Here is a 23,657-nt window from a genome sequence, read left to right as displayed (position 1 = left end):
TTAAAGGCTTCAGATTTTGATGCTAAATTGTCTCCAGTATTAACAATACAGCTGCGTCTGTATCCACTTCCATTTTAATTTTATGTCCATCAAGTTTTGGGTATTTCCAAAAACGTTGATTGCTCTGCATTGACAAGGCACCTAGCTTTAGCTCATTCAGTAGCTCGGTTGTACTGTCTTTTGAGTGATCTTGAGCTTCATCCATGAATTGGTAGACATGGCTCGATTGTTTAACTGTGTTTTTCTTCTTGCATCATCTTGTTGTAGGAAACGTTTTCTTGAGCCAAACATACCTTGGCAATGTGGCCTTTCGCGCCACAGTTGTTGCATTTATTCTATTTACTCCAGCAGTCCCCCACTGAGTGTCCAACCTGTGTACAATGGTGACATGGTTGCACCTTTGCAGCCTTGTTCCTTGAGGTATCCATTTGTGGGTCCTTGCTCCGTTCCTATCTGTGAACTTCTCTTGTTGCTGGCTGCATAAATGTGACAACTTGCACAGCAGCCTTTAGAGTTAAATCACGTACAGTAAGCAGCTTCCTCTGAATAGCTTCACTGTGGAGTCCACAAACCAGTCTGTCTCGAAGAGTATTATCAAGTGTTGCACCAAATTCACAATATTTAGATTACCTTAAAGCTGCTATGAACTGTAAAATGCTTTCACCTTCCTGACTACAGGGGTGGAACCGAAACCTTTCTGTAATCAATTTCGGAGAGAAATGTGCCTCCAAGATTTTCATTGATTCACTGAAGGACTTGTCTCTTGGTTTTGCCAGGTGAACGAGATTGAGTTGCAGCAAAAATGTTTTATGGCCAACTGAGCTGAGAAATGTTGTGACCTTTAGGTCCTTGGGTATCCGATTTGCTGTAAGAAAAAATTTGAATCTTTCCTCATATGAATTCCATATCTCATAATCTTCATCCAACGCTCCCATGGCACCTGTTTATCCCGCCATATTTGGATCCTGGTTCCTTGGATCTACATTTCCTCCCTTCTGATTTTTAATGGAAAGTATGGCACAAACATTCCCTTGCACAAGCAAGCAGGAACAATTTTTCTGTTTTCCTGACGGCGGTTCGACTTTTTCCCTAAGTAGTGGCACTTGTGGAGCCGGCAGGCTTCAGTTCCCTGCAGCCCATTAAGCGCTGCCACGTGTGCCGTCCCTGCAACCTAGACCCCTCTCACTTCAACGCAAGCATGTTTTCCCTGACTGTCGGTCTTCTTAATCATAGTTGTAGTTGTTAGGTGAAAATATTCACAAGTAGACCTTAACGTGAGCAAAAGAAGCAATTTATTGTTGTAGACCTCTGGGAAAAAGGTCCGAGAGCCCGCAGTCTTGACGGCACACTTTCTCGCTGAGCTGTGGCTTAAACTGGCTTAATATACACTTTCAAAAGCAGAATTAGTTTGCATTCTCATTTACATACAGCCAATCAATTCTCTTAGTATCGCAGTTCATTCCATATATAGTTATCAATTCTTCACACAGTATGTTACATTCTTCCAATCAATATGTTGCGCGCGTGATTACATAAGGTCATGAGTTGCCAGTTGGAGATGTGGATTTTAGAGGCCACCCTTCCTCTTGCAGCTGTCTTCACAGCTTAGAATACCAGCTCCTGCAGTCCGTGGAGCACTGGTCCTCACTTGACCCATTTTCTGTCAGAGTCACTCTTAGTCCAAAGTTCACTGTCTCAGCAGAAAATTTGCACCAGCAGTAGTCGAAAAATTTGTTTAAACCTTCACATCGGCGGCAGTGCATCGCCCGACGTTGAGTCCAATCCGAGAATCTTCTGTTGCTCCTGATGCCATCCCACCGTTGGTCAATGAAAGATTTTTTCAGCGATTTTTCTGCCTCAGTCCTCGTCACTTTTGTTATTTTTTTGTTGCCACAAAGAGAAAAGGTGTGGAGGTGCCTACACTCTGGATTCTGGTAAAACATGATGAGAGGTTTATTTAGAGGTGCTGCTCATCCAATCAAGGTGGTGACCTGCCGCAAGCCTGGACAAACACTGCTGACATCACTACACATCATGTGATGCACAGCCAGCAGGAATGCATTCTCTCACATTCTCCCCGTGTTTGCGTGGGTTTCACCCCCACAACCCAAAAGATGTGCAGGATAGGTGGATTGGCCATGCTAAATTGCCCCTTAATTGGAAAAAATTGGGCACTCTAAATTTATTTTTAAAAAAGGAATGCATTCTCTGAGAGGGAACAGACTGAAAACTATCTTATTCTCACATGCGCGAATTTGTTTCCAGATTAAAATTCCCACATTATTTTCAAAAATATCCTGGAATTACGATTCTGGCTAGTAAGCATGAATCCAGGTACATAACCTGAAAAATAAACTATTAATTACGCTTCCCTTTTGTTAGCTGTTTAATTCAAATCACTGAACCTACTGTCACAAAATCACAATGCCAGACAGAAAAGCATTAAACCTTGAAGCACACAATCATCATCCACACACAAGTAGCAAAATACAGCATTTGCTTGCTTTAAACTTTTGAAATGTCTGTAATTAAAACTCAAGACAAGGTTAACTTAATAAAACGTTAACATATATAGCCCAAACCAGTAATAAAACAAACCTATGAACATCCATGTAAAAGAAAAGCAACACACAGATTCTCAGTTTATGAATTTCAAACAGCTTATTCTCAGCATAATCTCACAGCTATCGGTTCTTAGAGACAGACTACTGCAAACTCACAATCCCTTACTAACCATTTAGGCACACGCAGTAACCATATTCATACCGTCATAATTCCATGCACTCCTAGAAATAGGAGATACACACATTAAACAAGCAAGGAAAAAAAACCCACAGGGGGTTTACAAGCCATTAGTTCTCTGACATAAAAACTGCACTTACAGACACACAAGGAATCGCATTCTGACAGGAAAAGTATTTATACTTCAGATAATACACAGATCTTCACAAGTTATTTCTTTCTTCTTGTTGCCATTCCACACAGTATCTGAACTATACTCTGCTATCAGTTAACTTGCTTTTTCTGAATTATCTTAACTTTACTTGTGACTACTGGGGCTGGTTTAGCACAGGGCTAAATTGCTGGCTTTGAAAGCAGACCAAGGCAGGCCAGGAACACGGTTCAATTCCCGTACCAGCCTCCCCGAACAGGCGTCGGAATATGGTGACTAGGGGCTTTTCACAGTAACTTCATTTGAAGCCTACTTGTGACAATAAGCGATTTTCATTTCATTTTCATTCAGATGGGATTTAGAGAAACAGATTGTTTTATGTTTTGGTCAGACACACAAGTAGGTGGTGTGCCATCTTGCTTAAAAGGGAGCTTGCCTCCTGTAACTACCGTGACCAACGACTATTTTAACTGCTTTTGACTGCACTATCTGAAACATACACATGGAGTGACTAGCTTCTCTGTGAGGCTGTTTAACTGCACCCCTTAATGCTCCTCTGGCATCACACAGCTCCTGTGAACACCTCCCATTTGTCCTGTTATTTTCTGTGAGCTCCTGCCTGAGTTGCTGTAGTTCAACCAAGGCAGCTCTTGCATGCAAACTGGATATACGATGCTGTTGCAATATTGTAGCTGACTGCTCAGCTCCTAACCCACAAGTATGAAGCTACCTCTCTAAACCATCTATCTCCTTATCTTTCTGCTGGAATTACTTTCTCAAATTGCCCATCTCCTAAGTTATTTATTTATATTTCAAAATCTTGTCAACTTTCTGAGCATGGTAATATGCTCCAAAAGCCAAAAGACCCATTGCTTTTTCAGCTCTTAACTTCTCTGTTCTATCTGTCTCTTACTACAAACCAATCCACCGGCTTCCTGTTTCAGATGCTTACTTCTCTATCTAATGGGTGGTAAATCAGCAGATGCACCTGTCCTCTGCTGTCAGCATTCAATTCGATTCCATTGTGAGGATCCTGCTGACTACACCAAATTGCTGTGATCAAAAAACAAAACCACTCAAGTCTGTAAGTTGCAGTGACTGAGACTTCATTCAGAAACAAATAACGCTGCTCCTACAAAATGTCTGACTGGTACCAAGGCTGTGTAACATATTTATATCTTTTGGTTATAGAAAACAGGAGGTCTCACACATAATGTTTCCTTCTTCCTCGACCATGATTTCCCACCAACAGTTGTGGACAGGGCCCTCAACAGTGTGTGGTCCATCTCGCTCGCCCCTCCATTCCCTCCCAGAACCAGCCTCCATATGCAAAGCATAATCCTCCGCCATTTTCGCCAACTCCAGCATGATGCCACCACCAAACACATCTTCCCTTCACTCCCTCTGTCAGCATTCCGCAAAGACCATTCCCTCCGAGACAATTTAGTCCACTCCTCCACCATACCCAGTACCTCTCCCATCACCCATGGCACCTTCCCATGCAATCACAGAAGGTATAACACCTGCCCCTTTACCTCTTCCATGCTTAACATTCCAGGCCCAAAACTCTCATTCCAGGTTAAGCAGCATTTCACTTGCATCTCTTCCAATTTGGTCTACTGCATTCGCTGCTCCCAATGTGGTCTCCTCTATATCGGAGAGACCAAACGCAGACTGGGTGATCGCTTTGCTGAGCATCTTCGGTCTGTGCGCATTCAGGATCCTGACCTTCCTGTTGCTTGCCATTTTAACAAAAGACCCTGCTCCCATGCCCACATGTCTGTTCTTGGCCTGCTGCAATGTTCCAGTGAAGCTCAACGCAAACTGGAGGAACAACATCTCATCTTCCGGTTAGGCAGCTACAGCCTTCCGGCCTGAACATCAAATTCAACAACTTCAGATGATCAGCCCCACCTCGACCCATTTGTTTTCATTTCATTTTAACTGTCTTTTACCATTTCTTTCTTTCTTAATATACATTTAATTTCACACCTACAGTTCATTCTCTGATGTTAGTTTCTCTGCTGTTTGACCTTTCACATCTTTTGTCCTCTCTGGGGACTACCATTAACACTCTTTCCCCTTGGTATCTGTGGCCATTAGCACCCGGTTTCCCTGGGGGTTCTGTGGCTGTGACTTATCTTTCATTCTCACTCCACAGTATAAATATTTCCCACTTTCTCTGTCTGTTAGCTTTGACAAAGAGTCATTGGACTCGAAACGTTAGCTCTTTTCTCTCCCTACAGATGCTGTCAGACTTGCTGAGATTTTCCAGCATTTTCCCTTTGGTCTCACATATACATCAATAAGCTAGAGTGGACTGTACTGTGTCCTTCTTGACTCACAGCCGGGATAACCCCCTTCTGTTTTACTATTTCCTTAATGCCTTGCTTTGGCTAGATTTCCCATCATATCTGAAAGGCCCCATAGCCCACTTTAAATTACTAGTGTTCAAACTACAATCGCCCATTTCCAAAGCTGCAAAATGCACATCTAAATATGAGTTTTAATATCAAATCGATTCACTCCCCACATCACCTGCCTTAAGTAAGGAGACCAAAACTGTACATAGTACTCCAGATGTAGTCTCACCAATAACCTTTGTGGCCCGAGCAAGACTTCCCCTCTTTTATGCTCCATACCCCTTTCAATAAATGCCTGCATTCCATTTGCCTTCCTAATTACTTGCTGTACCTGCATGCTCATTGTTTGTGATCCATGTGCGAGGACACTCCGATCCCTCTGAATTGTGGCATTCGGCTCGCTCCATTTAACTAATATTCTGCTTTTCTCTTCTTCTTGCCAAAATGGACAACCTCACTTTTACCCCCATCAGGCTCCATCTGCCAATTTTTTGCCCGCTCGCATAACCTGGCTGTATCCCTTTGCAATCTCCTTCTCGCAACTTACTTTTCTACCTATCTTTGTATTATCAATAAATTTGGCTACAGTACATTTGGTCCCTTCATCCACTCATTAATATAGATCATAAATAGTTGAGGCCCCTGGAATTGATCTGTGTAACACTCCACTAGTTCCAGTTTGCCAACCTGAACATTACCCATTTATCCTGACCCTCTGTTCCCTGATAGTTAGCCAATCCTCTCTCCATGCTAAAATGTCATCCCCATTGGGTTAGTTACACTGTTGTTTTCTTATTAATGTTTATGGCTAAGGAGTGACATCAGTAGGTAAGGAGTGACATCAGTAGGTAAGGAGTGACATCAGTAGGTAAGGAGTGACATCAGTAGGTAAGGAGTGACATCAGTATGTAATAAAATAAAGATTTGGCCATTAATACCATAAACCAGGGGTCATAACATAGCTTGGAGGGGTAAAAATATTTGCAGTTTTTATAATAAATAAAGTTATAGAGTATATTGAAATACACAGACTTATTTATTCAAAGTTTTAAAGAAAAATATATTTTCCTGTAGATTGAATTAAGCAGTTTTAATAATTGAAGCCTTCTTGCATGATTTCAATGATCGGCATGAGTTAAGCAACTTAGAATTCAGGAGATAACTATAAATGCTGGCTCGCTTGCTGCATTATGCATTATGATATAAAATGTGCAATAATTTTTGTCTTCATGCAATATAGCATACAATATCCAATATCTACAGCCCTTTGAATAATAGTTCATTTGCAATAAATGTGTGTGTATATTACATAAAATATCATTCATACAGTGCAGAAGGAGGCCATTCAGCCCATTGAGTCTGCACCGACACTCTAAAAGAGCACCTTATCTAGGCCCATTTCCACACCCTAACCATAACTCCACCTAACCTGCACACGTGGGAGGAAATCCACACAGACACGGGGAGAAAGTGCAGACTCCACACAGGCAATCACCCAAAGCTGGAATTGAACCCGGGTCCCTGGTACTGTGAGGCAGCAGCGCTAAGCACTGTGCCACCCTTATTGTTCATAATCTGGTGAATATTTTTGTTTAAATGGTATGTTGCGTTGAGTTCTTATTTCAAATGTTTTCATCGCATCTATAGTTTTCTTTTGATGGCCGGAGTTCAATACTATAGATGTAGACATTTCATAGCACTAGAAAACAATGACTAGTTTTGCTGTGACAATATATGTGATACCAAAGGAGACTAGGATTTAAGAATGTAATCACTGTAGTGCAGTATAGACTGGATTTTGATCTCAGCAGTTTACAAGCTGCAGTAGCTATTCATTACAATTATAGGTGCCCACAGACATGCTATGGGGTTTTACACTGTAGCTTACTGACCTAGAAAGTCACAGTGCAGAGACTGGGATCTGCGTATGAAAGGGCAAGAAACTATCCTCACTTAATGAATCAGACTGAAGAATCATTAATGAATAGTGCAAATGTAAGTTAGAATATTTAATTCAATGTTAAACCATATACAAAAGACAAAATAAAGAGAGGGATTGAAAGACAAATAAAAGAAACAAAATTTTAGAAATTGCGTTTTAAAAAATCTTCATCAATAATGAAAATCTGAAGACTCAGGCTGCATATTTTTAAGTTCATTTTCAGTGTCAGAGAGTTTGGCAGCATCTACGACTTATCACACGATTAAAAAGTTACTTTCACTGGAATAAGCAATCCCTAACTTTTCCTCATGAGTTTAGAGACTTCAGAAAATGCAAGTCCAGTAACTTCAGGTGGGGCAGCATGGTAGCACAGTGGTTAGCACCGTTGCTTCACAGCTCCAGGGTCCGAGGTTCGATTCCCGGCTTGGGTCACTGTGCAGAGTCTACACATTCTCCCCGTGTCTGCGTGGGTTTCCTCCGGGTGCTCCGGTTTCCTCCCACAGTCCAAAAATGTGCAGGTTAGGTGGATTGGCCATGCTAAATTGTCCAAAAAGGTTAGGTGGGGTTACTGGGTTATGGGGATAGGGTGGATGGTGCTCTTTTCAAAGGCCGGTGCAAAGAATTGATTGGCCAAATAGCCTCCTTCTGCACTGTAAATTCTATGGTTAAATCCTATGTACTTCAATGCTAATTTTTTTGATGAATAAACGTCTGGAGGAATAGGGCAACTCAGGAGCAGCTTCTCGGTTTCCACATTTGGCTGCACATATAGTCACTCGACGTTGTTTGATTTACATCTAATAACGATGAGTGCTTTTCATTTCACTAGTATTTCTACAACAAAAGTCAGGCCCATCAGTATATTTCCAGACTTTATGTATATTGCCTTGTGCGTAACTTATTACGTGATCTGTTAACATATCTCTCTGCATTGATAGATGGTTCACACTCTTTGCCTTTTCTTGACTCCAACCGAACGAAAATGCTCACGACTTGCTAATGCCAGTGATTCTTTCAAATATGATTCAGGTCTCTTTGTTCAAGGCCTTTTAAAGGTAAGAATATATCCATGCAAAATAATAAAGTGTATTTCTTTACTCCTGCAATTAAGTTGATGCTTTTCATTCTTTAATCACCTTCCTTGTATTAGCAAGAACCATCCTCCGGCCTATAGGACGGCAGACCTGTTTTGAACGTATTTGGACTGATTTGTTCTCAGTTTTTTCCTCTCTTGAGGGCTCACCTTAGATTGCTGATCAAATTTGTGTTCTATTACTCAGTGAACCTTTGCTGCATGAATGAAGGACATCTGGTATTCTGGCAGAGCTGTAACCAGTAGTCATTGGCATGTATCCTTGGCATCTCTTGGCAGGACAAGGTCACCAACTCAGATCCTGGAGCATTTGAATTCCTTCAGCATATGCTCATTGCTAAGCCAATGATATCTGCACTGACTCAACCATGTTTATCCCATTAGTGATAACTTGCTATATGGTGAATTGGCGACTGGATCGCAATCTCCTGGGCTTTCGTACATCCACTACATGGATACCTGTAAATCATGATATGAATATGGTGAACATTGACACTGGCAGCTGGAAGATAGTCACTGGCGTGACCTCTGGAGTTTGACCGTTTGTAAGGGCCTTGGAAGAGGAGAGCAAAAACAATAAAAACTCATCGAGCCCAGAGAAAACAGAAGCCAGTGAATTGTGTGTCTTCTCTGCCCATTGCCTTCCTCTGCAGCAAATGCGACAGAATGGGGCTGCTGAACCACAACAGGCAATGTTTAACAGAGAATTGACGACCATTGTTCCAACCATTGTTGTATGGGACAGACAGCTGCCATCAATGTGGTGTGTCAATGCACCATTTTAGATTCTTCTACTTTATATCTGTAGCATTATGCTGGTAATAAATTATAATAGAAGCTTGTTCTCCACTGGGGACAGAAAATGGATGTGTATTAGTCTGTGTTCTTACCTTGAATAGATATAATTGAGGATAAAAAGTTGTTTACACACTTTTCTCTAATCTCTACACTGACTAAATGCAGTTCTTGAACATTTGTAGACCCAGAGGCCAGTGAGAAGGAGCTAAATTGGGAGGGGAGTTCAGGGATTAGGAGCTAATTTGGGAGGGCAGTCAGGAATTAGGAGTTCAGTCTCAGCCTTGCACCGCCGATAGTGGAATTCCCGATGCAGCGGAGAATTCAGCAGCGGGGAGAAAACAGGATCGTTAATACAGATTTACACCTAATTACCGGGCCGAGCACCATATTCTCCAGGCCCACGTGAATCTGCGGTCCTCTGGACTGGGAATCATGTAGGTGAGAATTGGTCCTGGCCCTGACAAGCATATACCTGATGCAGTGGACCTCAGGTAGGGCCAAGGGGGTAACTCTTTAAAGGAGTTGCCTCCAAAGTCCATCAGAGGACCACCCCCCTTCCCCATGCAGGACCTACCCACCCTACCACTACCGGACCCCACCCCCTCCACCAGACACCCCCTAGTCACAGAGGCCCCCTAAATAAAGAACCCCCCGATAGAGACCCGCTGAATAAATTGCATCCCAGTGACCCCCTAAACAAATTGACCTCTTCCCCCCCCCCCCCCCCCCCCCCCCGAGACCCCCTAAATAGTGAGATGTCCCCACAGACCCCCCAAAAGAGTCACCCCTGTCAGGAAATGCCCCAGAAGAGAGACCCCTATCTGGAAGCTGGAAAGCAGTCCAGACAGTGGCAATGAGAAAAACTCACTGCTTTAATACTCACCTGGACAATACGACTGCTGGCTCTGACACAGGAAGCAGCACCTGTCAGTTCCTAGAGAAAGAAAACCAGTCAGCTGGGTTTTAACCCCCCCCACACCTTAATCTGCAAGCCATTCATTCATTTCTCTTTGATATTAATTTTACTAGGCTGTGATTGACAGCTTCCACACACCCTCAGCTCTCAACATTTATCCATTCATCTCCTTTCAATGGTTGAGTGACTTTGAAGTGGTCAGCTGTGAAAAAGCAATATTTTTATACATCAAGCTTTGATTGACAGCATCTAGACCCCTTCAGAGTTAAGTAAGTAACTTTGGAGTAGTCAGCTGTGTAATTAGCCCTGAGTTTATAGACGTCAAGCTTTGATTGACAGCTCCTGGACCACTTCAGAGTGAAGTGCTGTTAGTTTCATAGCTGATCACTTCAGAGTCACTCAACCATGAAGGGAGATGATTGGAAAACATTTAATTCTGTTGGAATTGACAGGTGATATTTCCTCTGCCTGAGCCAACAGGTGTATTGCACAGGTGAGTATTAAAGCAGCGAATTGTTTTTTCACTGCCTGTGTCTGGAATGCTCCCTAGCTTCGGGGGGGGGGGCTTTCAAACAAGGGTCTCTCTTCTGGGGGGCTTCCTGACAGGGGTCTGCCTTCTGTGAGGTGTCTCTTTATTTTGAGGGTCTCTTTATTTAGGGGGTCTCTGGGATGGCTGCTTTATTTGGGGCTCTCTGTTGGGGGGTCTCTTTATTGTCATGGCAGTGTCACTTTAAGAAATGTTTGGCTGCTCATGTTACTGCAGTGATGTCAGAGTGTGGGTGGAGCTGAGCTCTGGCTCTGCTTTTTAGTTTCACTTTGAGAAAAGCTTGGGTGTGTCTGTTTTTTTGGTTTTGTTTCAGTGTTGGAGCTGAAGCCAGACAAAGCAGGCGTGCTGTTGTTCTCTCTGCCATGAAAAGACTCTCTTGATCATTTGCTGAATTCAGAATTATAAATGTTCTCAGTAGTGAATTTAAACTTGATGTGCTTCTGTTAAAAGGTATTTCTTTTGTCTTCTGGATGTTGTTTGGGAAGTTATTAAGGATTACTTAATGTTGTATTCTTTGGGAGTTGTATTTGAATTAATGGTTGCTAAGATGTTCACTGGATATTTTAAAAAGGTTAACTTGAGTTCATAGAATAAACATCGTTTTGCTTTTAAAAATACTTTACCATTTCTGCTGTACCACACCTGTAGAGTGGGCCGTGTGCTCCCCATACCACAATCTATTAAAAGTTGTGGGTCAGGTGAACTCCATGAGACACTTTGGGGTTCTCTAAACCCTGGCCCATAACATTATTTACAGATCTCTGTGGGGCAGTCCCTTTATTTAGGGGGCCTCTGGTGTGGGGGGTTACACCCAGAAAATCGCAGGGAGGGGTTGGGGGGTGGGGGGAAGCGCAGCCTCAGGTCCTCGCTATTAGGCCACTGCTCAAACTGGCGGCCCGATAGCGCGCTCACCACGCAAAAATCTGTATGGCTAAGGATTGGGAATCTGGAGCGCAAATCAGGTGCAATTCAGCTCTGGGAAATCCTGACCTATGTTTGCAATTTTGACAAAAAAGATGATATGGAGTTGTGAAGTTAAGAACTCAGTAAATTCAAAATGTATCTTCAATCGTTACTGAAAGCAATTATTTAGAATTGATGCTTCTGATTACAACCAATGTGAATTTTTACTTTCTTAGGATGCTACTGGTAGCTTTGTGCTGCCTTTCCGTCAGATTATGTATGCTCCATACCCAACCACACACATTGATGTTGATGTGAATACAGTGAAACAGATGGCACCATGTCATGAACACATTTATAACCAGCAGAGTTACATGAACCAGGAACTTTACACACTTCAGAAGACTGCATCAGAAGAAGATATGATTCCTGAGACTGTAATTCATATGGATGAAAGTTTTACCCCTGATCTGTAAGCATTTTAAAACAAGTAGTTGGTAATACAGAACTAGTGTATTGCTGAAAAAAGAGGCCTTGTAACTCTGGATTGTTTACCAGATGTTGTCCAATCACATCTAATCTTGGACACTTTTTTGGCTTTTGCAAGCACAGGCTGGTTGGGTACAGTCAGCTCTCTGCCTATTGCGAACAGCCAAAGAGACATGCTGTTTGATATGATCCACCAATCATCGAGATGTATGACCTAGATGCCTGGCATCACACCGGCACTGAAGTTTATATACCACATTGCTCATTTGTGTGATCGGCACAACATCTTTGTGGCTGAGAATGGTAGAATTCTGTTTGTGGAGAATACCCCTCGTATTGCCACTGCGTACTAACAGAATGCAACGGTTAGCTTCACCTGTTGCTTAAAGTTTTGTGATATCTTACCCTTCCATGGTAAGCTGAGATAGACTGGACACTTCACAACTGAAAGTGGCAGCCTTAAGGCCATTCATGAGTTGCATGATATGCAGTGAGTGATGATCTGATCAGGGTAGACATTGTACTGTAGGATGGCTTTGTGCCTTACTTCAGCACCAAGCTTGCACGGTGAGCAAATGGTTTGGACCCTATTTACACTGTTGCCAATAAGGCCAATGTTATAGTGCATGGAACTGTAGGAATCCTAACATGTATATTAACTAAGTGAAATGAAAATGAAAATCGCTTATTGTCACGAGTAGGCTTCAAATGAAGTTACTGTGAAAAGCCCCTAGTCGCCACATTCCGGCGCCTGTTCGGGGAGACTGTTACGGGAATCGAACCGTGCTGCTGGCTTGCCTTGGTCTGCTTTCAAAGCCAGCGATTTAGCCCAGTGAGCTAAACAGCCCCTTCTAGTGAAGGTAGGCTACACTTGTAGAGAACCCATTGGCAAATTTTTCAACTAGCTGTTCAAGGAAAGAGAGCTCTTTTGACCGCTCCATTTTAAAGGTCAATTTGAGAGGAGGATCAAGCCCATTAAGGTGTGTAAGGAAGTTCTTCCATACAGTGGCAGATTCAAATAGTGAACATATCATCTGTATGTCGGAAAAGTGCAAGGGATAGGAGGTTAGGTGTCATTTAATCAAAAATACATTTTTAAAAAAATATAAATTTAGAGTACCCAATTATTTTTTTCCAATTCAGGAGCAAAAATACATTTCTAATGGAAACTGTTAGGATATTGGATAAGTCCCCAACTTTTGTTAGGATACCGGACGCGCACCCCTAACATTGAAACTGTGAGGAAAGATACTTCACCCCACGAATGATGATGCTGACCAATCGGAATCTTTTATGTTAAAACAAACTTTAATTTAAACATAGAATTAACCACATTGACATCAAAGAAATAGCTTCACAATTAACAGTTAAACAATTCTAAATAAAAGGAAAGAAAGGAAAAAACTTGAACTTATATCTACACCTGCCACTAATTCCAAGTAAGCAACCCAATACAGTTTAAATGCCACTTATAACTAAAGTAAATCAAGTAGGATACTTGCTTATCTATATCGATCCTTTAAGCCAGATCCAGTATACTTCTGCTCACCTTAACAATATTTGGCAAAATTGCTGTTCAATTTAAAATCCTATAACAGGCTGCAAAACTACAGACAGACCTTGCTCCTCCCATTAATTGTATCATCTGTATACACAAAGTTCCATGACCTGTTCAGGTAGGAATAAATGCAACCTGTCGTAAATTATCTAAAATAAAAATAACATTCCATTAGCCCTACATCTGCAACAAGTGGTTGGAATGAATGATTATCTCACCTTTTACAACTCTTTAATTACAGCTTTAGCAGAAATACTGGCTGTGCGAAATTTAAACCAGAGTCTTTTATAGCATTACTGCCACAAATATGAAATATAATATATATTGATTTCTTGCATTCATTACAAAACCGACAAATATGCTTGAGAGAGCTTGTTCTAGAGGGAATCCTATTGCAACAACATCTATTTGGGCATACATGATGTCGTTAAAACTGAACTCCACTGCTTGAGTTGCTGAATTCCTAAGTCGAATGAATACTGCGTCACACAATGGTGGCAGGTCTAGATCACCATGATATATACTGCTGCAGGCAAAGTACTGACCATACACAAACAGCCCCTACTGGTACAAATCAAAATCTGGTGTACAAAAGTAGATGTGATTCCGTGAGTGGACAACATCCGACAAATAATCCTGATTATGCTGAGAATTAGACTGAAACCAAACTTAAAATTGTTAGTCAGGCTTGCAATATGGCTCACTTATGCACGGATACACACACAGGGCTCTGCCCTCTGCAGACAAAAGGAACATGTCCACACATTGCACCTTTTTCAACTAAATAGAAGCTTAGGGAACAGTCATTCCCTGGTTCATTCCCCAGAGCAATGCCTTGATCAATCAGAGTCGGCGTGCCCAGTTTGAACTTGAACAAACCTGGGCAGTTAACTGTTCCATGTCGCATTTTCTATGGCAACACCTCCGTCAATCAGAGGCCATTTGGTAACCAATCAGCACTCTCCTCTCATGCAGTATAAATTGTCCCCCCCCCAAGTTATCCTTGTGACGACAAGATGAAAAGCTTTGATCGCATGTCTCTGCTTTCAGAATTTAAAAAAAAAATTAATTTCTGTAACAGAATAGAGTCACACACATTGTGTTCACTTGTATGAAATATATATGCTTGTAGAGATACTAACAGGTCGAGGTGTTGGAGTCATACCACTGTCTGATGCGCACACTTTATAAAGCTAGGCATTTTTTGTTATATGTTACATGTAGAAATTGTATTTTCCAGCAAGATATGTAACAATTTAATTTTCTCAATATTAGTCTGAAATTTTAACATTTTTGTAAGCGTTTTAAAATGCCACTTGGAAGTAATTTCAGGGGAAGGTAAATTGTAATTATTGTTAATATAGTTATCAAAGGTAAAATCCATCTGCACTCTTCAATCATGTCTTTATGTCACCTTGTCAGATCAAATACTGAAAGTGAAGCAAGATTCTGTTACTGTTCAAAAAGGCATGTAGCTGTGGGCTGGTCCAGGAAATATGCTGTACATTTTTTGCTGAGACCTTAACTTACTTTATCATAACCTTTTTCTGTGGTCTTCATGATGATGGAAAGTAGAAATTTGCTTGTCATTTCCTGATGAGATCAGGCCCTACGTCAGATACAGTAGATTCTGGTACAGCAGTTCTAGGTCAGGTACAGTAGATTCTGATACAGTAGTTCTAGGTCAGATACAGTAGTTCTAGGTCAGATACAGTAGTTCTAGGTCAGATGCAGTAGATCCTGGTACAGTAGTTCTAGGTCAGTTACAGTAGATTCTGGTACAGTAGTTCTAGGTCAGATGCAGTAGATCCTGGTACAGTAGTTCTAGGTCAGTTACAGTAGATTCTGGTACAGTAGTTCTAGCTCAGGTACAGTAGATTTTGGTACAGTAGATTCTGGTTCAGTAGTTCGAGGTCAGATACAGTAGATTCTGGTACAGTAGTTCTAGGTCTGGTACAGTAGTTCTAGGTCAGGTACAGTAGATTCCGGTACAGTAGTTCTAGGTCAGGTACAGTAGTTTCTGATACAGTAGTTCTAGTTCAGGTACAGTAGATTCTGGTACAGTATTTCTAGGTCTGGTACAGTAGTTCTAGGTCAGGTACAGTAGATTCTGGTCCAGTAGTTTTAGGTCAGATACAGTAGATTCTGGTACAGTAGTTCTAGGTCTGGTACAGTAGATTCTGGTACAGTAGTTCTAGGTCAGGTACAGTCGTTTCTGATACAGTAGTTCTAGGTCAAGTACAGTAGATTCTGGTACAATAGTACTAGGTCAGGTACAGTAGTTTCTGGTACAGTAGTTCTAGGCCAGGTACAGTAGTTTCTGGTTCAGTAGTTTGAGGTCAGGTACAGTAGATTCTGGTACAGTAGTTCTAGGTCAGGTACAGTAGATTCTGGTACAGTAGTTCTAGGTCAGGTACAGTAGTTTCTGATACAGTAATTCTAGGTCAGATACAGTAGATTCTGGTTCAGTAGTTTGAGGTCAGGTACAGTAGATTCTGGTACAGTAGTTCTAGGTCAGGTACAGTAGATTCTGGTACAGTAGTTCTAGGTCAGGTACAGTAATTTCTGGTTCTAGTTCTAGGTCAGATACAGTAGATTCTGGTACAGTAGTTCGAGGTCAGATACAGTAGATTCTGGTACAGTAGTTCTAGGTAAGGTACAGTAATTTCTGGTTCAGTAGTTCTAGATCAGGTACAGTAGAGTCTGGTACAGTAGTTCTAGGTCAGGTATAGTAGATTCAGGTTCAGTAGTTCTACGTCAGGTACAGTAGATTCTGGTACAGTAGTTCTAGGTCAGGTACAGTAGTTTCTGGTACAGTAGTTCTAGGTCAGGTACAGTAGATTCTGGTACAGTAGTTCTAGGTCAGATACAGTAGATTCTGGTACAGTAGTTCTAGGTAAGGTACAGTAATTTCTGGTTCAGTAGTTCTAGATCAGGTACAGTAGAGTCTGGTACAGTAGTTCTAGGTCAGGTATAGTAGATTCAGGTTCAGTAGTTCTACGTCAGGTACAGTAGATTCTGGTACAGTAGTACTAGGTCAGGTACAGTGGATTCTGGTACAGTAGTTTGAGGTCAGGTACAGTCGTTTCTGATACAGTAGTTCTAGGTCAGTTACAGTAGTTTATGGTACAGTAGTTCTAGGTCAGGTACAGTAGATTCTGGTTCAGTAGTTCTAGGTCAGGTACAGTAGTTTCTGGTACAGTAGTTCTAGGTCAGGTACAGTAGATTCTGGTTCAGTAGTTCTAGGTCAGGTACAGTGGATTCTGGTACAGTAGTTCTAGGTCATGTACAGTAGGTTCTGGTACAGTAGTTCGAGTCAGGTACAGTAGATTCTGGTCCAGTAGTTCTAGGCCAGGTACAGTAGATTCTGGTACAGTAGTTCTAGGTCTGGTACAGTAGATTCTGGTACAGTAGTTCTAGGTCAGGTATAGTAGTTCTAGGTCAGGTACAGTAATTTCTAGTACAGTATTTCGAGGTCAGGTACAGCAGATTCTATTATCTGGACACCTTGGGAAGAAAGATTTCCAATAATTTTTGTATGGTCATGTTTTAGAACTCTCAATACATTGGGGTTTATACAAGTACTGTAACTTACATGTTTTGGTTTTATTTGTACTGTACAGTTTGGGAATCAAACCCATTTCTTTTATGTTCATTTTCCAAGTTGCTAGTCAAATCTGGGTGAAAAGGTTTAATTTCTGGAATGCAATCTTGCAACATTACAGAAATTGAGTCATTGGGATGTATCCTGATGACACGGGCCAATCCCGCTCCTGAAATCAAAGTTTCTATGTGCATCGAGTTCACGCACGATGCAGAATCCCCTTCACATCAACCTGACTGCACTGATAACCCATAGTTTCTGATGTATTGTAATGTGTGAATGAAATCTATTATGGAGACTTGCCTAGTTAGGAGTGATTTACGCTGCAACCTTTTAAAGTGAAACAAAGAGGGTCAAACCTCAGTGTAGAAGATCTTTAGATTTCAAACCTGTCATCACCAATCTTTTTAAGAAGGTATGAAACTAAAATTTTAAAACACTTCATCATTCCTTGGCTGAGGAATTCTTTTGCAGCCTGCCCATGGCTCCGTGTCAATGCTGCTCTTTAGCTGGTTATTTAAAATTCTTAAAAGCAGTCCTGCTTCTGTTTGCTGTCTCCCACTTATATTGGTCAATATAGGAACATGTGTGGAGAAATGTGGGCATAATTCACTCGTTTAGAATTTTGCTGTATTCTGGGTCAAAGCAAGTTGTTCCTCCACATCATCCTTTTAATACTTGTTATTAAATACCTCTCCAAGTCATTCTGACTTGGAAAAAAACTGACACTTCCTCCTCTTAATTAAGTGCAAGAACAGTACCCCAGAAGTGTTTTTACAACACATTCTACTAAACATCTCACATTTCTACAGTTCTCACTCCACAGTATTTTCCCATGAGTAGTATAAATATAGTAGTGTTGGAACATACTGTTGAGCAGTCAGCCATCCTTATGGATCGGACTAGCATGGTGGGCTCTATTATAGTTTATGACTACCTCTTACCCTCCTGGTTGTTTGATGAATATAAATGTCAACAATCTTTTCCATTCCTAAATTACATTTTAAGGTTTCCCAGTGTATTTCTTGGCATACTTGTGGAATACTGCAACTTCATGTAATTTAATCCCAGGTTAGATTCAGATTCAAGTTTCAGATGTGTAAGGTCAATATTGTAATCCATTGCATGAACCAGATGATTTTATAAATATAATTTTCTACTGTAATTTTGTTTCCTTAACTTGTTTATGTTTGAATTAAATTACATTTCAATCAACTCTCTCAGGAATATCTTCCAGGATGTGATGCATCGAGACACATTGGTGAAGTCGTTTTTAGATCAGGTATGAGATATTAGAGCTAAGATGTCGCTTGTGAGCAGTATTTACTGATATTTTGGTATAGTTTCTTCTCCTATTTGGTAATGGAACTATATTGGTACAGTATGAGGCCTCTTTCTGTGCTGAAAAGCTCTATGATTCCAGCATCTTGATTTACAATGTAGTTTGAAATATTTATTGGAAAAGAATAAACTTTGTCGAAATAACATTTTCAAAGTATTTATGTAAATCTGTTACCTTGCTGTAAAATTTAACAACAGTTTAGTAAAATTGTGAATGAAAACTTCTCTTTTGCAGATTTTTCAACTCCAATCTGGTTTGTCCCTCAGGAGCATTTTCCTAGCACAGTTTCTACTCATCCTCCACAGAAAAGCCCAAACCGTGATAAAATACATCGAGGATGAAACGTATGCAGGATTTATTTTCTATTTTCAATGTTATTTTAAAATTGCAGTATCCCACAGGTTTATATAAATACATCTACTTTTTAATCTTATTTGCTACATCATTACTTTATTGTGACCATGACATCATAGATTATCATAGAATTTACAGTGCAGAAGGAGGCCATTCGGCCCATCGAGTCTGCACCGGCTCTTGGAAAGAACACCCTACCCAAAGTCAACACCTCCACCATATCCCAGTAACCCCACCCAACACTAAGGGCAATTTTGGACACTAAGGGCAATTTAGCATGGCCAATCCACCTAACCTGCACATCTTTGGACTGTGGGAGGAAACCGGAGCACCCGGAGGAAACCCACGCAGACACGTTGAGAACGTGCAGACTCCGCACAGACAGTGACCCAAGCCGGAATCGAACCTGGGACCCTGGAGCTGTGAAGCAATTGTGCTATCCACAATGCTACCGTGCAGTTTGAAAGAGTTATAGTTCATTCTGAAGCAAGGGTCCTAAATCTGGATAAAATAAATTATAATGGTGTGAGGGGCAAGTTGGCTATTGTGATTTGGGAAAAGAAATGAAAAAATTTGAGAGTGGACAGGCAATGGCTAGTATTTAAAGAAGTATTACATGGTTCACAACAACTAGACATTCCTGTAAGACACAAAAGCCCAATAGGAAAGGTCAATCAACCGTGGTTAACAAAAGAAGTTAAAGATTGCATGAGATTAAAGGAAGTGATTTATAAATTTGTCAGAGAAAGTGGTGAACCCAAGGATTGGAAGAAATTTAGAATCCAACAAAGGAGAAGGAGGATGTAGGTACAGAATTCAGGGATAGGGACCCTGAGGTTCTTGAACAGTTTGACATAGGGAGTGAGGAGGTATGGAGGTTTTTGTGGACTTAAAAGTGGACAAATTCTCATGTCCGGGTGAGTTGTATCCCAGGCTGCTGTGGGAGGCAAGGGAGGAAATGACCCAAATGTGTAATTCCTCTCAGGCCACAGGAGACTTGCCGGAGGCTTGGAGGACAGCTAATGTGGTTCTACTTTTCAAGAAGGGTGATAGCGATAAACCAGGGAATTACAGACCAGTGAGTGTCTCATCAGTGGTAAGGCAGCTATTGGAGAAAATGTATCTCCTCTAGAGGCAAGTTTTAATCAGGGATAGTGTCACGAACCACACTGATGGAATCTGTGAGAGTATCCTAACTTGAAATACAGTTCATAAGGGGGTATAGTTTTATTTTTGGAATGGCGTGAGAAATCCGGTCAATTCAAAATTATGCATAAATAATACTTGCATATCTTGTTCTATTGTTTAATCAGGAAAACAGCATGGAAAATGTTTTTTTTAAATTTAGAGTACCCAATTATTTTTTCCACTTAAGGGGCAATTTAGCGTGGTCAATCCACATACTCTGCACATTTTTGGGTTGTGAGGGTGAAACCCACGCAGACACGGGGAGAATGTGCAAACTCCACACAGACAGTGACCCGGAGTCGGGATCGAACCTGGGACCTCGGCGCCGTGAGACAGCAGTGCTAACCACTAGGCCACCGTGCTGCCCTCCTGCATAAAAAATATTAATAGAAAATTGTATATTTGAGTGAATGGTGTGTTTGATTTTGGGGCTAACCAGATGGACCGCAGTCTTTATATGCTGCTCCTTCCATTGTTCTAAACTTAAAATGGTTAAGTTAATTTTTTGGGTCCATAAGTAATAATGATGAACAGTGGGTTTAATTGACTATGTTAAACACTAGTCTATCATAAATGTCCACAGTTAGGGCAGCACGGTGGCGCAGTTGGTTAGCCCTGCTGCCTCACGCCGCCGAGATCCCGGCTCTGGGATACTGTTCATATGGAGTTTGCACATTCTCCCCGTTTTTACGTGGGTTTCGCCCTCACAACCTAAAAGATGTGCAGGCTAGGTGGATTGGCCACGCTAAATTGCCCCTTAATTCGAAAAAATTAATTGGATACTCTAAATTTATGAATAAATAAATGTCCACAGTTTAAATGATGACAATACTTAACATTTGATTTTATTGCAGTTGTATTGTGTAACAATTATCTCCAGCAGGTGTCCCCATTCAGCAACCATTGCCAAAAATCAAATCTTAAATCAGTAAACGTATACTTAGCAGATAAGTGTTTATTGATGTCCTTGAGATTATATCTCTGTATCGCTATCTTGAATCATCTTTGGCTTATTGGTGCTTTCCTGGAATTTTCTATATTTGAATAATTAGATAATAAACCAATTTGAACTGTCTCAGATAGTGATATTAGAAGTACATCAGGTTATTACCATTAAAACTGCTTTTCTGTTGGTTGTAGTGACTACACGCATACTGATTGAAATATTGTTGAGTATCACTAAAATTCCCATGTGCAATTGAATTTTGCTGTTCCACTTTTAAATCAAGAATTTAAAATTGTACCATTGAGTATCTGGTACCTTCATTGTGCAGGCAGTCATTTACTTTTAAATTGAGAGTGTATTTGGATACTCATTAAGAATGCCCTTGATAAAGATAAATAACTTTTAATCACAGGTGACGTATATCTTAGAATTTTCTGTGGAAGTTAATAAACAGATGCTGAACATAGAACATAGAATGATACAGCGCAGTACAGGCCCTTCGGCCCTCGATGTTGCACCGACATGGAAAAAAACTAAAGGCCATCTAACCTACACTATGCCCTTATCATCCATATGCTTATCCAATAAACTTTTAAATGCCCTCAATGTTGGCGAGTTCACTACTGTTGCAGGTAGGGCATTCCACGGCCTCACCACTCTTTGCGTAGAAAACCCACCTCTGACCTCTGTCCTATATCTATTACCCCTCAATTTAGGGCTATGTCCCCTCGTGCTAGCCACCTCCATCCGCGGGAGAAGGCTCTCGCTGTCCACCCTATCTAACCCGCTGATAATTTTGTATGCCTCTATTAAGTCAGCTCTTAACCTTCTCTCTAACGAAAACAACCTCAAGTCCATCAGCCTTTCCTCATAAGATTTTCCCTCCATACCAGGCAACATCCTGGTAAATCTCCTCTGCACCCGTTCCAAAGCTTCCACGTCCTTCCTATAATGAGGCGACCAGAACTGTACGCAATATTCCAAATACGGCCGTACTAGAGTTTTGTACAACTGCAACATGACCTCATGGCTCCAGAACTCAATCCCTCTACCAATAAAGGCCAACACACCATAGGCCTTCTTCACAACCCTATCAACCTGGGTGGCAACTTTCAGGGATCTATGTACATGGACACCTAGATCCCTCTGCTCATCCACACTACCAAGAATTTTACCATTAGCCAAATATTCCGCATTCCTGTTATTCTTTCCAAAGTGAATCACCTCACACTGCTCCACATTAAACTCCATTTGCCACCTCTCAGCCCAGCTCTGCAGCTTATCTATGTCCCTCTGTAACCTGCAACATCCAGCAGCTTCCTAAGATGTTACACAGAGAATAATGAGAGGAGATATATGCCAAATCGTAAAACTTTAAAAGCAGGAAAAGAGCAGAGATAGTTAATAATGGAGACATTCAGATCTTTAAAAGCTGGTGGATAAAGCCAGCATGGTACTGTGGCTTTATGAACAAAGGCACAGAGTACAACACAAATATTTCTATGCCAGTGCAACAAATTAATTAGACTAAAACTACATTTGTTTTCATTAAAGTAATAGTCAAAAGTAGATCAGTTAGTAGTCCTTGAAATTATTGGGGTTGTGATAAGGTATTTCGGCAACATATATTTCCGCTTGGTGACCAGAAGGTATAAATTTGCAGTTGTTGCTTAGAAAATGAAGGGGGTGCTGGGTCCAAATTTTATTTTAGAAGTGGGTTGTCAGGACTTGAATTGACCTTCCAGAAACATTAGTGAAGGCATAATAAATTATACAATAGAATGTAAAAAATATTTACAAAATATACATTTAACGGGCATGGAATTGCCACCTATAAAAATCAGATTCTGTTCATTTTAATGCTAACTCCGTGTTTTCTTTACTTTTCTTTAGCCAGAAGGGAAAGAAGATTTTCAAATCCTTACGCAATCTGAAGACTGACCTTGACCTTACCGTGGAAGGTGACTTGAGTATTGTCATGGCTATGGCTGAGAAATTGAAGCCTGGCCTACATTCATTTATTTTTGGGAAATCTTTCTACACAAGCGTACAAGAACGTGATGTATTAATGTCACTTTAGAAACAAATTATTTGAATTGTATTTTACATTAATGTGAATAATTGTGTGCTTGCTTATTACAAATAGCTAATTAAAATGAAGGTGCATGTGTTGAAATCCGTGACGCAACAGCAAATGGGGTACACAATTTGTACTTCACACAACCATGAACAAGCAAGTCAGTAAATAGATTTGTTGATTCATTGCTAACAATACAAATAAAACCTACTACCATTGAATCTTGTAATATTGTTGTTCTTGTTTTTCACAAAGATTGCTTTCTCACAAAACATTCTTTCAGGTTTTGCTTTCAATAACACTTCAAAAAATCCATTTGGCTCAAAGCAGCTACCATACTTAAAGGGTTTTTATTGCAAGTCGAGGATGGAACTGCAATAATCCTATGTTGACCGAGATCGTTGCTCCAGTCAATTGATAGACAAAACAACATTATCTTTAAATCAAATCACGTCTTTATTCGGAAAATATAAGAAAACTTAAATATTTATGACTGCTACAAGAATGATTCTCTTACACTGTATCACACACCTAAATGCTTCTATTCTCCTTGAAGTCTACCACTATAAATTTACAGTAAGAAGTCTTACAACACCGGGTTAAAGTCCAACATGTTTGTTTCAAACACTAGCTTTCGGAGCGCT

The 23,657-nt window shown here is 40.8% G+C and overlaps 1 protein-coding gene across 1 annotated transcript in view; it reads left to right on the top strand.

Moving 5' to 3' along the window:
• The window catches only part of c9orf72 (C9orf72-SMCR8 complex subunit), a 30,768-nt gene extending 7,529 nt beyond the window's left edge, over window positions 1-23,239 (top strand). Inside the window, exons 2-6 of the mRNA XM_038804012.1 lie at window positions 8,137-8,253; window positions 11,692-11,927; window positions 18,331-18,388; window positions 18,683-18,792; window positions 22,830-23,239. Of these exons, the coding sequence (XP_038659940.1) occupies window positions 8,137-8,253; window positions 11,692-11,927; window positions 18,331-18,388; window positions 18,683-18,792; window positions 22,830-23,016 (708 nt within the window). The 3' untranslated portion in view covers window positions 23,017-23,239. The remainder of the gene's footprint in view (window positions 1-8,136; window positions 8,254-11,691; window positions 11,928-18,330; window positions 18,389-18,682; window positions 18,793-22,829) is intronic.
• Window positions 23,240-23,657: the final 418 nt, after the last annotated feature.

Source organism: Scyliorhinus canicula, chromosome 8 (genome assembly GCF_902713615.1).
Source record: "Scyliorhinus canicula chromosome 8, sScyCan1.1, whole genome shotgun sequence".
Lineage (NCBI taxonomy): Eukaryota > Metazoa > Chordata > Chondrichthyes > Carcharhiniformes > Scyliorhinidae > Scyliorhinus > Scyliorhinus canicula.
This window is presented reverse-complemented; position numbering and strand designations above follow the sequence as displayed.